This window comes from Cyprinodon variegatus, unplaced genomic scaffold (assembly GCF_000732505.1).
Source record: "Cyprinodon variegatus isolate N-32 unplaced genomic scaffold, C_variegatus-1.0 Scaffold7, whole genome shotgun sequence".
NCBI classification, from domain to species: domain Eukaryota; kingdom Metazoa; phylum Chordata; class Actinopteri; order Cyprinodontiformes; family Cyprinodontidae; genus Cyprinodon; species Cyprinodon variegatus.
The window spans coordinates 2,616,568-2,633,776 of record NW_015150460.1 but is presented as its reverse complement, the minus strand read 5'-3'; the positions used below and the strand labels follow the sequence as shown (position 1 = coordinate 2,633,776).

General features: G+C 37.6%; 1 protein-coding gene across 1 annotated transcript in view; it reads right to left on the bottom strand.

The window, feature by feature from the left end:
• Positions 1 to 17,209, bottom strand: part of dgki (diacylglycerol kinase, iota) — a 95,594-nt gene that overhangs the window by 13,676 nt on the left and 64,709 nt on the right. Inside the window, exons 10-22 of the mRNA XM_015376579.1 lie at positions 16,912 to 17,007; positions 16,618 to 16,700; positions 15,233 to 15,293; positions 15,012 to 15,125; positions 12,269 to 12,394; positions 12,001 to 12,079; positions 11,780 to 11,835; positions 11,182 to 11,244; positions 7,753 to 7,826; positions 6,150 to 6,261; positions 5,954 to 6,040; positions 4,107 to 4,219; positions 3,457 to 3,519 (exon numbers count right to left, since the gene is read on the bottom strand). Coding sequence (XP_015232065.1) covers positions 3,457 to 3,519; positions 4,107 to 4,219; positions 5,954 to 6,040; positions 6,150 to 6,261; positions 7,753 to 7,826; positions 11,182 to 11,244; positions 11,780 to 11,835; positions 12,001 to 12,079; positions 12,269 to 12,394; positions 15,012 to 15,125; positions 15,233 to 15,293; positions 16,618 to 16,700; positions 16,912 to 17,007 — 1,127 coding nt within the window. The remainder of the gene's footprint in view (positions 1 to 3,456; positions 3,520 to 4,106; positions 4,220 to 5,953; positions 6,041 to 6,149; positions 6,262 to 7,752; positions 7,827 to 11,181; positions 11,245 to 11,779; positions 11,836 to 12,000; positions 12,080 to 12,268; positions 12,395 to 15,011; positions 15,126 to 15,232; positions 15,294 to 16,617; positions 16,701 to 16,911; positions 17,008 to 17,209) is intronic.

Here is a 17,209-nt window from a genome sequence, read left to right as displayed (position 1 = left end):
CTCCAGCACACACAGGTAAGGACAGTCTCTTACAAAAGTGTTCACACCCCCAGAACATTTTCTGATTTTGTTACGTTGCAACCAAAAACTTCAACTAATTGATTCAGTTTGAGAAGAAGAGAAAATCGTTTCATTTTTCTTTTACCTCTATTACTTAAATTAAAATATAAGGAAATCTTAATTGTGGTGAACACAAAGTGCAGTAATTTTGCATTTTTTCCCCATTCAAATGTTTTACATCATCAGACACGTTTATGGTTCGTAGTTTGCACGGTTACTTTTCTATTACTTGGTTTCTTTTTAGTATTTCAGATATTTGCAGACTCCTGGATTGTTTGTCAGCTTCAATCTCATCTTGGACATTTATGAACAAGCTATTCATGCAGTAGGATCATGAGTTTTTGTGCAGCTTATGAAATAAAGATGGCTGCAAACATACTTTGACTACCTAAGCAGGTCTTAGAGTTGTTTCTAAATTGTAATATCTAAGAAATAAATGCTTTTACATAAACCCAACTAGAACCAAGGTGAGAAACCTTTGGTCCTGTTAAACCTGAAAAAAAGGGTCTAGAGGTTAAAAAAATCTCTAATAATTGTAGTTTGTGAAGCTTGAATTATTATTCTTTAGTGTCTCTAAACCAAATACGACAAATAAGATGAACAAAAAGCAAAGATTTGATGCAACCAAGTAAAAAAAGGATAATTCAATGGTCTAAATCCTTTGCTTATTTTAGAAATCCAGTTTGTTAGATCCCTGCTGTAACAGCGTGCTTTTCAGGAGGGTGAAACTTTAGAATTTTGTGCAAATTTGATCTGATTGCTGCCTTCAATATGTCTTCTACAGAACGTTCCTTTCAGGGATGTTTTAAACAGCGTTCTGAGAGGCGTTCAAAGCTTTGAGGCTAAATCCTGCTTTAGATGTCTTCCTATCTCTCTCTGAGCTCTGTACTGTGCTTCCTGGTCTTCAGAGGAAAACAACGGACTCAACAGCCCATATTACTGGACTGTGACCTTTTGGATGAATAGGAAGAAAAATGCACGCCACATTTTTCAGATTATTTCTTGTAAAAAAAACATTGAAAATCATGGATCATCTCCCTTCCTCTTCGCATCTACTTTGTGTTCCTAAAATTCCAATAAAACACTATGAAGTTGGTGGTTGTAACATAAATTCCAGGGGTTTGAAAACTCTGGTTTGTATATATGCACACATGCACACACGGACACCTGTAGACCCACGTTTCACGACTAAATCTGAACTTCAGCGACACGTTTTGCAACATTTAATTCCTGCTATTTGGTTTTACTCTTATTCAGGGCCTTAAAATGTTTTAACTAAACACTCACTAACAAACTGAAGGCCATTAAGCCTTTTGGAAACAAAACCAGATCTGAGCTCTGATGTTCTTCTGCAGCATTAATCTGAGTAGCCCAAAACTTCTTTAGGTAAAACAGAGCCAGATGCTTCAAAAGATGCAGGAATGAAAACAAAAACATCGGAAACTAACCACAGCACCTCAGCTTACCTTTAAAAAGAAGAAAATAACCCAACCTTTGTTTCTCTCTGATATTAAATGATTTATAGGGCACAGACATCACATTTAGGGGAGATATAACAAAAGCAGAGCTCACAGTAAAGTTAAAGGGACGACAGCAGAAAAAGACATGAGGCAGAAGCAGACTGAGAAGACGTCAGCATGCGCCATACACCTCCTCACATAAACCACATTAACTGGACACAACAAACACTTACAGGCAACACAGCACAGCAGAGAATGACCCATATTTGAAACAAGAAATAGCCTTTCTTTTAAAATGTGCACACTGGAAAAAAATCGAAATCTAGATACCATAAGTAATTTTTTTCTTAAAATAAGTGCATTTGTTCTTGGATTAAGGAGGTAAACGAGACATTTTGCCAATGGAACCAGACAATTTACCCTTAAAACATGAAAATACAATTGCATTGTCTTATTTCAAGTGCATTTTATCTAATTATCTTATTTTAAGAGTAAAAATACTCATTCCATTGGCAAACTACCTTATTTACCTTCTCAAATTAAGAGTAAATACACATATTTTAATAATTTTTTACTTATTTCTAGATCATTTTTTTCAATGCAAACCTTCCTATCAGACGTTTGTTGCTCGGATAATAAATCCTGATTTAAATATCTGAGTTTTTAGGAACTCTAAAGCTAAATGTTTCCCTTTTCATTACAAAGTATTTCTCTAGTCTTAAAACATTTTGATCCTTTTAGAAAGAGAAATAAAATCCTTTAATAAGACAAATAAAAATGCAGTTTAAATGTATATAAGATGAGAACAGTGAAATGGTAGAAAGTTTTGACACCTCATTAGTCAGCTTTTTATTAAGGGTTTTATTAAGGGTTATTCCGCTTTTTATTGAGGGTTATTCTTACATGTTTTGGGCAAATACATAAAAACACAAGCAGCATTTTTTATGAATTGGAATCATTGCAAAAAATATATATTTTTAGTGGATTTATATAAGGTTTTCAAGTTTTCTTATATTTGGAAAACAGATTATTTTATAGAAAAACACGTGAGTAATATCATATTCTATAGTTTCAGTATTTCTGTGTTAAGTTTGGCCTAGTGCATCATTGCTACATTTTTTTTTATCCTGAATCTTTTTTTATCCTGATGACTAAACAGCTTAAGTCTCTTTTAATGAATCCAAAACAGACCAATCACCCAGAATCTGCTTGGTTTTTGCATCGAGAAAACAATGGAGCCTGAGATTTCCCAGGTTGTGTTGAGAATGCATAAAATCTGAAAGGTGAAATGGAGATATTTCACCTGACTGTGGGCTCTTTGGTCTGAGGAATATGAAATATAATTCAGAAAACACACAGGGGTTCAGTTGATCTTCTACTTTAAGGTTTTCTTTAAATGACTGAAAAAGTTCTGCTTTTTTTTCCCACCAAGCTGCATTATTTGAGGTGACTTAGGTTCAAAAAAACGATTTGTGGCTCTTTTAAAACAGTTTATTTCCTCAAATAAATGCTCCTAATCAGCTTTTAATAGAAATCTGTTCCTTGGTTTTGCTGTTCAGACTCAAAAAATAAAATCATCAGTGTTTAGAAGAGATTATAGTCCTAGTCCTAATTTAGTTTCATCCCCTTGTTCAAGATTCGATTGCAGGTGAAAGTTAATCCTAATTTCAGAAACTTGAATTTTGTTTTTGTTCTGCATCTTAACATCATCAGTATAATTTATAAAAAAAAAAAAAACGTGTAACTAGCAAAACAAAGTGTGACGTTTTGGGTGATTTAAGACTTTTGCACAAAATAGTACAGCTGAAAAGGCTGAGGTGATTTCAAATATAGATCAAACCTGACAGATAAAACATGACGCCATCGTTTCATTTGCTCCGACGTGCACAGAGACACAGGAGCGTCCAGCGACAGAACAGGGGTTAGAGGTACTTACACAGAGAAGGAGTCGGGGGGAGCAGAGAGGCGGCGCAGATCAGCTGCACACACCTTCTGAATACTACGGCCGCACACACGCACACAAACACCACAAACGCGGGAGAAAGGACAGACGAATGGCGGTGAAGAGAGAAGACAAAGGGAAAAGGAAAAGAAAAAAAGTGGTTAAGTGTGTTGGAAGGATGGAGAAAAAAAGAGAAGGATGGAACGGAGGAGGGAAAGATGGAAAAAAATCCCAAAAGGTAAGTCGACAAACATTGATAGCACAGTTCAATAGCACTAAATACTACAAGAAGCTAGTCTGCGTTGTTGTTTCTAGCACATACAGACTTTCAAAAAGCAGAGAATAGACTCACATTTATAAACTAAATAGAGACAGAGCTGCTAAAGGGATGAGGGTGTTAAACACAGCCCTTCATCCTGGAAATAAACCAACAAATGTCTCCTCAGCTGTAAAAGACAACACCAGACATGTGAAGATCTGATTTATTAAAGCTCATGTCCCTTTGATTGAGGACAAATCTGGAGATCTGAAGAGAGACGTTGAGAGGAGTCAATGTCAGCTCACTAAACAGATTGAGTGACTCACAGGGCTGGACTAGTTCATCCATCTGTATCTGTGTGTGTGTGAGTGAGTGAGTGACTCACTCGTTGAGTAGGGGCACAGAGGTGCGTCTCTTGCTCTTCTGGACCATGTTGGCCTGGTTTCGCAGAGAGATGCGCAGAGTGGATGGAGCCAGTCTGCACGGCTCACCGTCAACCTGCAGACACAGAGGGAAGAAAAGAAAGACAGACAGAGAACGCAGAAACATTATTAGTTTGCCTTCAAGTTCTTCTGCTTTAAAATCCTCCAGAATATTTAAATTACAGTATATGAATTACAATCGTCACCATAATATCCGAGGGCAATATTGCAATTAAGCTCTTATTGTTCTGCTCAAATATTGCATATAAAGTAACTTCCTGCCAGCATCACATTTGTGCAGCTGGTTGGACTCTAACTACTTTTGATTTCTACAGTATATTTTAATGCCTGATATGTTTCAAACAACCTTTGGACAAACCGTTCTATCAGTCAGAGGGGGTCACTTCTGGAACAGCCTCCTAACAAACATCAGGGAATGTCCCACTTATTGCACATTTAAAAAGCACCTTACCAGTTTCTTAAAGGTTCCCAGTCATGCACTCACTAATTTTATTCTTGTAATGTCATTGTCTGAACGCGTGTCTATGTGTTTTGACTGATATTGTATTATGTGATCTTGTGTTGATTTGTCTTCCTGCCTCAGGACGACAGATGTAAATTAGCAACTATGCTATAATCTGGCTTATTTACAATCTGTATAGAAGTATAAGATTGTTCATTAATGTGCTCTGTCCTGATTAAATAGGTAAATAAATAAATGTTGCAGCTCAAAGACAACAGTGGGGTGTTGTTGACAATAGTTTTCAGCTAAATAGAGAGAAGAAAGGAGCGAGAAGGAGGAATAGAAGCTACAAAAGTGTTCATTCTGAATGCTAACACAATTTTCTGTGTGAATCTGGAGCAGTCCGTGCACTGACAGATATATATCACCCAATGTTTGAGATTTATGTACATTTATGACATAATTCCTGTTTACTTTTCTTTTAGATGATTTTAACACAAACTTATCATGTAAACTTTAGATGATCCATATTCATTTGCATAATAGATCTTAATTTATTTGCATAATAGAGCAACTTATTCATTTGAAATACTTAATAATCAGGTTTATGTATTTGGTGATAATAAAACACAAAGTTTATTGATTAAATTTCATAAACGTAACTGTAAATATTAAGTCATTTAAATAAACTTTATGTATTTGAAATCAATACACTAATTAGTATTAATTTTGAATATGGATAATTTAATAATTCCGAATACATAAATCTGACTTTAAATAAAAAAGCTATATTCAATTAATAATTATGCAACATGTAGAGTTTATTAAATAGGTTTGTGTTACAATTATACAAAAAAAAAGTAAATGGAGATTCGTTATGCAATAAATTTACATACATAGGAAGGTTTTAGAAAAACGGTCCTAAAAAAAACACATGTGGCTCCTCTTCCTTTAAGAAAAGGAGCCACATGTGAGACTTCTGAGGCTAATGGTCAAATAAATAAAACCTACTGGACTCTAAATGGTTAAAAATTTCAACAGACCTCATCTGTTATAGATTATCTGAAAAGATTAGATGTCAGCAGCAGATTTCCAGTTTATCATTTAATTCATATTGTCATAAAGCACAGTACATGTGCAGCAACTTCTCTTTTTATTCTTGGAAAACGTAAGCATCCACTGCTGCTCCTAAGATCACCAAACTTAACAGACTTTGTTCTTCAATCCTTTGATAAACAGACTGTATCTCAGATGAAGCAAAGTATCTTCATCACACCTATTAGTCCACCTCAGACATCAGATGTACCCTCATCCATCCCTTATTCAGAGGCTGTCTGCTGGTTTTACCTGAACAGGGACAGTCTTGTAGGTGGTGAGGACGACTTCTCTGCACTGGTGAAGCCGCTCACCGTGACCGCCAACCTGTAGCGCCGCCTAGTCGACGAAAAAAAGATGTAATCTGCATGCTGATGGCTCAATAAAAATCGAGTGTTTATCTCAATCAGCTTTTTTAAATATGCAGCTGTGTCTCTGTTTTCCTTACCAGTGACGCCATCGTAAATCCGATAACCTCAATGCAGCCGTCATCATGGCGCTGTGGTTCAAAGTCTCGATGGTCACCGGTGTTTCCCCACGGCATGGTGCCAGCACAGTACCTGCACACCCCCGACATTTAAAAACATCAAACCGGAGCAGATGTATTACCAGCCTATCAGAAGGTACTTCATGTATCCTCAGTAATAAAGCCGTCAGAGTGGATGCCCATCTGCCTTCTTCTGAGAACAAGAATCCTCTCCAACAATAACAGAAGAAGTCAAAGCTCTGAACCCAATTAGCAGAGCCCACTTCATCGTGATTTAAAGTGCTTCATCATTTTGTTTAAAGAGGTCTCTGCAATCAAGTGGAGGAAAACGAATTTAGAAAGTTTTAACCATGTAATCTCTGGCTTGGAGCTCGTCTGCCTGGCTGTGTGTTTCCTGGACGGGGCCGCCTGTGTAGCTGGTTGACAGCTACCTTTTGTATCTATGCTTCTTTTTCTATATCTGCTTCTGTCTCCTTGAACACCAGTCGGCCTCAGCAGATGGCCGCTCACACTGAGCCTGGTTCTGCTGGAGGGTTCTTCCTGTTAAAAGGGAGTTTTTCCTCTCCACTGTCGCTAAAAGCATGCTTGGTGTGAGGGATTGCTGACGAGTCAGTGAGTCGATGCAATCAACTGGTTTTTCTAACCATTCTGACAGTATTTTTTTCCGTAAAGTGCCTTGAGATGACATGTGCTGTAAATTGGTGCCACTTAAATAAACTTAATTGAAGAGAAATGAATAACCTTTGAACTCTTGGTGTATATGTTATTAATAAAAAAAAAAACATGAAACATTTTTTAATATGCCATCATTTCAAGATGCGTCCAGGTCAACGGTTCCCATCGACAAAAGTTTCATATATTAACTAAACATTTCTTAAAGCTTAATAATTTAAACTACAGATAAATACATTAGATAACAAAACTAAAAGCAATTTACTAAAAACAAATGATTTTCTGTTAAAGCTGCATTAAAATCTTTATTCAACACATAAGTATAGCCTAAACATCAAATGATAAGATTTGTATAATGCAAACGTTAAATAAAAACACATGTATTTATTAGTTTAATGTTCTAATAAATACAAAAATAATGCAAAACAATACAAAAATAATAAAAAGTATATTTCTGAAATGTTAGTATACAAAATAAAGTAAAGTATTTATTCATTTATTTACTTTATAATCCCTTGTTGCAGCAGTTATGGATTTATTTTTGATTCCTGGCCCATTATTTTATTTATTAGCTGCTGATTAGTTGATTTTGTTTATTTAAATGATCACATAATTCAACTTTTATTTTACAAAAAAATTGTTTTTAACCAATACTACAGAAGTAGAATGAAGCAACCTTTTATTTTTTAATAATCACATATTATTAAATTTCTATGTGTTTTATTCGTTTTACATTATCATTAATATGTAACAGTGAGATGCTGTGTGGTAATAATCCAAAACAAAAACATAATCTAAGCTACATTTGGGCGTAGATGTAAATTCTAAAGCCATGCGCCATAGAAAATTTTAAATCATAAACATTCTTGATTTGTATTTGTTCCTGACCTACCTGGGAATGTTTAAGAACACGATGCACTGAAACTTCAGCTCCTGGATCTTTGGGGTCAGGTCCGTTCCGTCACACTGTAGAAAACAGAGAGCAAGAGTCCACGCTGTAGAGCTGAGTGATGTTAAGTCAGAAGCAGAGTTTGTTTTACATTTCTGGACCTGCCATTTACTTTGACAGGCTGCTTAAACATCAAGCTCGGCTCCCGGTTCCTCCTGTCAGATCACACAAAGATCTGTGCAGCAGGGGTTCCTAAACACCAGAGAGTAATTGCTGCACTAAAATATTTCTAATTCAACTCACCGTGAGAGATAATTATACTGTTATAGCATTTGTTCCAGCACAGATTTCTAAGCTGCAGCTTTTACTCCCTTTAGGTCTGAAGGGATGCATTGACAGCAGTTAAAATAAGATGTTAAATACAGCTGCAGTCAGAAGGCGATTCCAATTAATGGGCTGTAAAGATTTATTTGAGAGTTATTTTGCTTTTGTTCCAAGCTTTTAAAAACCAGGATTGGTTCCCATTGGGAGCTGAGATTTATTTTCATCATTAAACATGTCACTGTAGTTCAGCTGTGTTGTTACAGCCGAAGAATGTCTTGAAAGTTGCATCTGAACAGCCCACAGTATGCTTAAGCCACCACCATGATGTTGTTTTTTTGTGTAAGGTTTACTTTTAGCCCTTTTCAGGCAGATGTTGCAGATTTGCAACAGCTAAATCCTACTTAGCTAATTACTCCACATCCATATTTTAAGAGCTTTTGTTACTCAGAAGTTCAACAGAAGGACTTAGTTGTGCATTTGCAACAAACAGTTTCTCTCCAGCTCACTAGATAGCACTGCTGAATCACTTTCAACATGGCTGAGTCCTTGGTGTCACTGAAACAGATTTTCTAAGCACCAATTTCATGTAAGTATCACTACCAATTTCCATTATTTTGAAATCAATACTACATAAGATGAATCATGAATGTGTATAGATATGACTCATGCCAATTAGTAGATTTTATCTCCTCTGGGTTTTTCACCAGAGGCATCTCAATTTCAATGTTGTGGATTCGCAACGTGTGCCCAAATAGGTACAAATGGATGCTACAGGCTTTATCTACTAGTTTGCCTATACTTTGAGCAACAGTTTAACAGAAACGGCCTTCTCAAGAGGTTTTCAGATGTCGGTGGAGAAAAAGTTTAAGAAAAACTTAAGAATTTTTTTTTTTTCAAATTTTGTTTTGGTAATTTTTTGTTTGTGACATTCAAATAAAGTTTACGTTAATATCAGATTCAGTCTTCAGTGTTAATTTACCACTGTTGCAAATCTGTAACATCCCAGAATTCATTGCATGTGAAGGTCTGTCTAAAAAAAAAAAATCTGAATTGTATATTACTACCCCATATGATCATTTTCTCCAAATATCTGATTTTCCCTGCAACTACAGCTTAATTTGAGCCTGAGAGGGATAAGTTTCACACATCCAGCCTGATCCGTCACCCTTAGACAAAACAGAAAGTGCTGATGTCGATCTGCTTTGAATCCTGAAACACTCAGGATTAAGTCTCCAGATTCATCTAAAATGAATTAATTGATAGATGGCATTCTTGCACTTATTAACCAATCCACTTGGCTACTGTTGAAAGTGGATTGGCTACTTGGTTGTCAATCAAACATTTTGCGTAAGTGCTGCCATGATGTTATTTATGTGGGCTACAAGCGTAACTCATTCACTGTTTGGCTAGTGGTCCACCATAACCCCGAAGTACGAAGAAGTACTCCTACACTTGTTTGCTGCTGCGGCCATTTTGAGCTATTTTTTCACTCTTTCGTCTAAACTGAAGCATCAATGGCTGAAAATAATCCTAACAAACCTTTAATAAGACATTAAAGGACATGGAGGCACCTCCACCATGCCCAATAGCTTCACCCTAAATTCTCTGAACATTGGTTTGACATCATGCATGTTGTGATGGCTGCGTTTGCTGCTATACAGATTTAGTAACACTATACACATCATTCAGTTTGTTTTCAATTATTTACAGAGCCACTTTATTATTTGAAAATTATTTATGGCATTACAGTGTATTCTAAAATTTTGGTTTATACTGTTTTTGTTTGATTTTTGCAATTGCTCCAATCCTTTGGCTAATGAATCATCAGGTGGGCTAATGGGCTGAGCTTATTTTGACCATACAGCATCAAAATTATGGATGACGGGGGTTAAGGTTTTTTGTGTGTTTTGTTTTTCTTTTGTGGCCTGATCCACTTATCTCTATTTATTGCTGATATCGGAAAGAATTTTAAGTCACCTGCCGCCATCTTGGTACTCCCCACTTTCACTGAGTTGTGGCATAAAAACGCCTGTAATGTAATGTAACTACAATAGAAATGGTGACTTCACAGCAACGTGTACTAGCAGAGATCCTGTTAATAAATTGAGATTAGTGGTCTGACCAGCCATATTTTAGTGTAATGTTTTGTTTTCTTTGCTAGTTTTTTTTTTTTTTAACAGTGACCTGTCTGGCAATGTGGCAATAAGAATTATTGTCTTGATGCCAAAAAGAGCCCAACAGATTTTACTTTCACAAGTGGAGCAGTATGGCTATTGCCATACTGCTCCACACTCCACACTTGTTTCATGCATATAAATTGCTTTATTATAATTATGCAACGAGTTTTACAGTTTATATGGACACTGCAATGTAAATAGAGCAGAAAAACTGAAGAAGAGAAAGGAAAACAGAAAAAAAAGAGAAAAGATGAAAGAAAGAGATAGAAAGGAGATAATGACAAAACATTTTCAGTCTGCTTCATCACCTGCAACGAGATGAAAAAAGAACAGTACAACCGAAAGACATGGTACGAGACATACAATAAAGCAACACCTTGAAACTATCGCTGAAGTAGTATTATTAAGTCGCTAGTTTTTCTGAGTAGTTTTATCACTTTTACCTATTTTTTGGGTTAAATTAAAGAGCCCTATGATTAGGACTCAATCCTGTGCCTTGTTTACCCTTACTGCTCGATCAATCACACATGTGATCTCCTGAAAACTCTACCTGTTCAGCATCAACCAGGCTCAGAGGATGGAATAAAACGAGCTGATCTGGACTGAAATTTTAATGAATTCGGTCGTCTGCTTGATGGGCTCCATAACATGGAAACCACACTGTTTAATTTATCGAAGCAGCCAAATGGATGGGTCAATGGCGATGTGCTTCCTCATTAGTCTCACAGGACCAAACATTCAGTTAAAACGTGTTTTTTTTAGCCCCCAGAGATTTATTTCAACTGGAAACGGCGACTGAGGATTTAATGGGACAAACCGCACGGCCAACGTCAAAGAAAAGTTGAAGGACAGCCCGTTTAATCACCCGAGCCAGACATGTCGACATGGAAGACGATACAGGCGGAGAGAGGAAGAGCGTGTTAACACTCACCACCACTCTGACGTGCTTGGACAAGTCCCTGGAGCTTCTCTGGAGGAAATCTGAGAACGCAGCCTGAAGACACACACAAACACAAACACACAGGCAGATAAACAGAAAGAAGAACCCAATCAAACAGAATTACAGTTCATTACATTTCCCTCATTAAAAAGAGATAACTCCTCTGTATGTTTCCTTTTCCACTCCCGCCCATCCTCTCTGACTTTCAGCTGATTTCTCAGAAAAAAAAGCAACTAGAGGATAATTCTGGATCTGTTTCCCACTTTTTAAGAGCAAAAGGTCTCCCTTAAAACCTGTCATAAGGTTTTTTTAGTTTCCCCACAGAATGACTGTCAGATAAATGGACTTGGCTTTTTTGTTTAGAGAGCATACTGAACGAATATCACACGAGGAAAGATGAAAGAAACCTTATAAGAATAAACTGATGTTTTGTTTTATCAGTGGGTTTAACTTCCTGCTTCTCCTGCAGATTCATTAAGGCAGAATTACACCGTAAAGAAAACAAATGTGAATTCTGGAATCCAAGGCTGTTTTTTTTGCAAGGTATGAGCATCATAAAGTGATGTGAAGAGGCATGTAGGACACTTACGCCGGCATAGAACATCTTGTTGCGGAAGCGACTGTTGAACTTCTCCGGGTTGGCCTCTAGACGACAACAAAGTGCTTTAAATGAGCGCAGCAAACGAAGAGGCATTTTACGTGAACGCAAACATGTGCAGGTTTCCAATATAATCGCTGAGGTGTATCAAAAATGGCAGAGGTGCCTCTAACAGAGGTTCTCTGGGCTGAGAAGAGAACGTGTGGACAGACCTCTGGACTCGTGGAACTCCAGGGTGACGTGAGCGTCGAAGCCCAGGCTGAAGTAGTTGTTGAAAACATTCAGAGGAAGCTGCAAGGATGGAAAAGATTCATGTCTCTTTGTGTCCAATGCAAAGATTTGCAGCTAAGAAATTATTTTCTATAATATACCAGAAAAGGTTTATTAGAAAATTCCAGTGGGTATTATCTGACATAAGGTTAGTATCTGATAGCTTTAACTGATCTCTGGTGGGTTCATTTAAATGAATACAGTCCTGACCTTCTGGGTGCCTTCTTCAGGCTGGACGGATGTTTTCTCCACCAGCAGGTTCCACCTGTCGAGCTGCACCACTGAGCCGTCCTCCACATGACACAACACCTTCGACACGGGTTCATCTGTGTAACCCTGCGCCAAAGACGAACAGAAACAGGCCAACAGGGAGAAATCAGGAGCGTTCTCGTTTTACAGAAACTTTCTTGATCTTTGAGCGCTTTAAAAATTAAAGAGTATGTTCTGTTATTAAATTCTTATCCAAATAGCTTTCTTAGGGGGAGATATCTAGATTTTAATTAAAACATTTAATAAAAAGTAATTTTTATGCATTAAATAGCTGCACATTCATACTTCCCTTATGGATAAACCATGTACCTCCATTTATAGGGACATCCTTAGTAAAGAAAACATAACTCTCAAGCCTAAAACTTCAGCAGTGGAAGAAGGTTGGTTTTGCAACAAGGGAACCATCTCTGTTTGTCTTTAGGTTTTGGATCATTATACTGCAGAAACAGAAACATGAACTCTGGTATTTCTAACACATTTCTCAGGGTTTCAAACAGAAAAATCCCCACAGCATCACAGATTCAGAAGCTTTAACACATAATCTTTACTGGTTTCCTCCCAGAACCACCACTACAACTAGCCAGGCAGCCCTTTCCAAGAAATTCTAGCTGCAATTACAATGAAACAGATTCCTTTCGATAACTCAACGGCTGGATGACACCAAATAATCATCTCATAACATCTAATAGGAAGACACCATCATAATGATATCAGTCACGATTCAACTGACATTTCCTGACTCCTGTGCTTCTTCAGTGCATCCAGGTCTCTCTCTGACCTAAAGCTTCTCAGCCATATTATCTGTCCGAGGTGTGGGCATCCACTGCTGTGAGAATTTATTAAAACAGGCAGAATTTCTTCTGGCATCTAAAAGGTGTTAGTTGGAAGCATCAGAAACCAAATGCAGCCTGATATGTAATTTTTGCAGCCCCAACCATAATGCACACTCTCAATAAACTTTCCCATTAACAATATTTTATTTGTTGACATTTAATATTAGATACAGGTTTTCCAATCACTCTAGAAAGGAAAGCTTTACAAACATCTGATAAATATCCTGTAGCACTTGGAACAAAGAAAAATGTTCCATGATCTCAAATATCAAAGAATAGGAACTTTATTATATTTATAACTACTTTATTTTAACAATAACTTATAAAAAGCTAACCCCAAATACTAAAATCATATATATTTCAGCTGCTATCTTTATTCCCCAACTCAGTTTAACAGTAAATTAAAATACAATAGTTTGTAGGTTTATAGAAGAGATATAAGATGAGACAAAATTATTTTTGTATAGATGTAGAACTTTACAATAAAGGTGTAACTTTATACATCCTAATGTTTTCAGATAAACTATATTGTCCTTAAGGGTCATAAAATAGTTTTGCAAACAAATTGATGTCTTCAAGGACAGACTAACTGCAGAGACCAGCAAAGGACAACTTTAGTTAAATACTGAGCTGCAGAAAAGATAAAGATAAAAGTAATGACTCAGATAACAAAGGGATGGAAAGAAAAAAAATATGAAGGAAATTAAGCAAGAAGCGGTTAGGAGCGATGCAAACAGAAACATGCAGAGGATGAAAAGGACAGGGCTGTTGCACATATGGTAGCTAGGAATTGTCTATCAGTCTAATCTCCTCACAAAGCATCAATCTCCCCGACTATAGGAAAAATCTCCCGAGCTGACAAAGTCATCTGGATGTCCTCGCCGCGTCAGCGCCGAGCACGCTCAGACGAACAGCTCATCAAACAGCTTCGCTCTTATTGAGGCGAGTTCTTCGGTAATTAAAAAAAACGTAACCAATTACCCTCTGCTCACACGCTATTAATAAAACTGTCACTGTTATGGCTTTATATCACAGCACAGATGAGCTACATACTGTAAACCCTCCTCTCTACTGCTGAAGAATAATCTTAATCCATAAATTTATATGAAGACCTATTTAGTAGGTTTGGGTATGAAAATGTATGCATTCGTCTAATGAGACGGTGGTACGACTTCTTATTCACGTTTGAAATGCCTCCAGCTTAGAAACAAACCTACTTTTTGAAAGGTCTGCATTAGGAAAGATATTTTTAGTACATTACTAGTAGGATCTTACATTTTATGTATTTTTGGAGTCAATTTAGGAGGAGCTGCAAAGACCAACGGCTCAGGTATTTTAATCTGTTGAAGAAGAAGACCACTGTATGTTGAGGAAAACAAATCCAGCTATCCAATAAAACCTCTACTGATTTGATGGATCTTTTCATTTTATTTGAAGTGTCTTAATTTTACGCTTTAGTGTAATAACCTTAGGGTATTCAAAAAGAAAAAATAGCAGAAGGTTTTATAAGGAAACTGGTATAATATCAGCTGTATCTTCTTTGTTTGATGTGTCAACAGCTTCGAGGAAGTCAAACACAGGTCAAGGCTTGAAATGCACCGGAATGGCGCTCAGACATCCTGGAATGTGGGTTTCCCTGCAACTCCCAGAGGTGTTGAGGAAGTAAACCCTGATTTATTTTCAATGCTTATGGAAATCAGGTCATGAGGTAAAAAAAGACAAATGACTTGAGACGTTTCCTGAGTTGCTGCTCGGTTATTTTCACCTGCTGTGCAAAACTGAAACGCATAATTGGAGGATAAACCAATTTAGCATCGACTCTCCAACAGAAGTGAAGGATGGAAACTCACCCCACCCCAGTTGAGCGTTCTGGCGAGGTCATTTCCTGTTCCCAGAGGAAGCACAGCGACCGGAGGTTGAGGATTCATCTGCAGCTCATCGAGAGCAGAGAGAATCCACCCCACCTATGGAGAGGCAAAGAAAGCTCCAGGAACGTGGTGAAAAAAAAAACAAGAAAACAAAAACAAAACAAGAATTGATGAAAAAGAGGAAGAGCAGAACAGAGGCTTACTGTGCCGTCTCCACCGCAGGCCAGGATCCTCAGGTTTGGCACTTTGCGATACAGTTCCAACCTAAGAATTAAAATTAGAATCAAAATGAGAAAAACATTTGGAAGTAATACACACACATACTTTGCACTTTAAATGTCAAAATAATTTTATTTTCCTCACTCAATTCTAAAACTCATGTACTTTCTTAAAAAAATACCAAAGTGGAAACCTCCTGGGATCCAGAAAGAACATTAATAAAAGGAAAACTCAAAAGATGAAATGGCAAAATATGATAATACACCTGCTGATAATTGAGAGGTGTGAAGTTTCATGAAGTTATTGAACTGTAGCGTGTCTGTCGGGGGCTCCTGTCTGTGTGTTTGTGTTTCTGTGTTCGTCTCCCTTCCTCCACCAGGAGGCGCCTGGTTCTGGTCCGCCTCCTCACACACCTGCTGATGGTTTCCTCGTTAACGGAGTGTTCTTAAGCTGCTGACTGCCACTACCTCAACGCCAGAGTGTTTGCCAGTTTTGGGTACTCTACCCAAGCTGAGTTTTGCTGAGTCAAACTGAGTTCTTGTCAACCTGAGTTTTAACATTGTTTTTGTCTTTGCCTCTCGGCAGGAAGTCATCCTGCAAACTGGATTTTTCGGACCTTCTCTCCCTGGAAGGATCAACAGAGCTTCAAGCTGAGCGGGGGTTACAAACAGAAGGTTTGGATCCACTTTCCCAAGAGATCGTTTGAGCTTCACACTGAGAAAGGGATTCATCTTCACTAAGACCCGTTCAAGTACTGCAGGAAATCTGAGTGGCAGTCAGCTTCTCCGTCCACCTACAAACAACCACATTCTGGGTAAACCCTGTTCCGCCCTCCACCGAATCAGACAAACACTGGAACTACAGCATACAGACTGGAGTCAAAGATTCAACAACTTCTCTGGAAACGTGACTCGGCAACCAGATCCTCTTCTCCAAGTTCAGGAATCAAATTTCCCACTGAGCCTGAACTAACCGCTGTGTCTTCCCCTCACTTTTCAGTTCCGGTTGAGCGGTGTTCAGAGCAACACTTCTCTCTGCATTATTTCTTCAATAAAACCTGTTAAACCTTTTCTACTAGTCTCCCTGTTTGGTCTTCTGCATTTGGGTCTGAACTTTAGTAAAATCATGACAATGTCATCATATTATTTTGAGTTTTCTCCCCCATCCTTAAACATGCAGATTAACAGCTGTTCCTTCACACTTCACCTCAACATTCCTTACTTTAAATTGTTTCAGGCTCTTTAAAACCTTCAATATCTCAAAGAGTTCCGATTTTAAGATACTGTCTCTTGATCATAAGGCTGTAAACTCTGAGAACAAAAAGCTCTGCAGGTCAGAGTTAGAGCTCTAAAAAAACAAGATTACTCACGCCTCTCGAAGTCCACCTTGGGACAGGTCGAACACCTGCCTGGGGTTTAGGATCCACATGAACATCTGTAACAGCTTGGCACCCTGTAGGTCAATACATGTATGACTCTTCTTTTTAAGTTCATGATATCTAAACTTACTTTTAATGAGCATTGGACAGAATATAACACATTATGTTTAGACGAACCTAACTGGTAAACAGATGACCTCATATTTAACAGTTCATTTTACTAGTTAATTAGGTTATATAAGGTCAGTTTGACTGAGCCTAATGTTTTTTGTAAGGTTCCCTCACCTGGTTTCCTCCGCTTTTTGGATTTACAAAAACCAAGACGGGTTTCATGAGAGGAGAAGGGAGGGGTTTCAGGATGAACGGACGCCATTTTGAGTCCTACAGAGAAGAAGAACATTTTTAAAGAGTGAAAAAATAAACTAAAGCCGAGTCAGAAAGCAGGAGGTAAATCCCAGTCGACACGATGCAGATCCACTACATCTGGCTTTAGGAAAGAAATCAAGAAAGTTCTTATAATTTCTGGCTGAATAGCTTAATAATGGCTCAAAGTTTGGTGCTTCTGATGTATTTGCAGAACTGT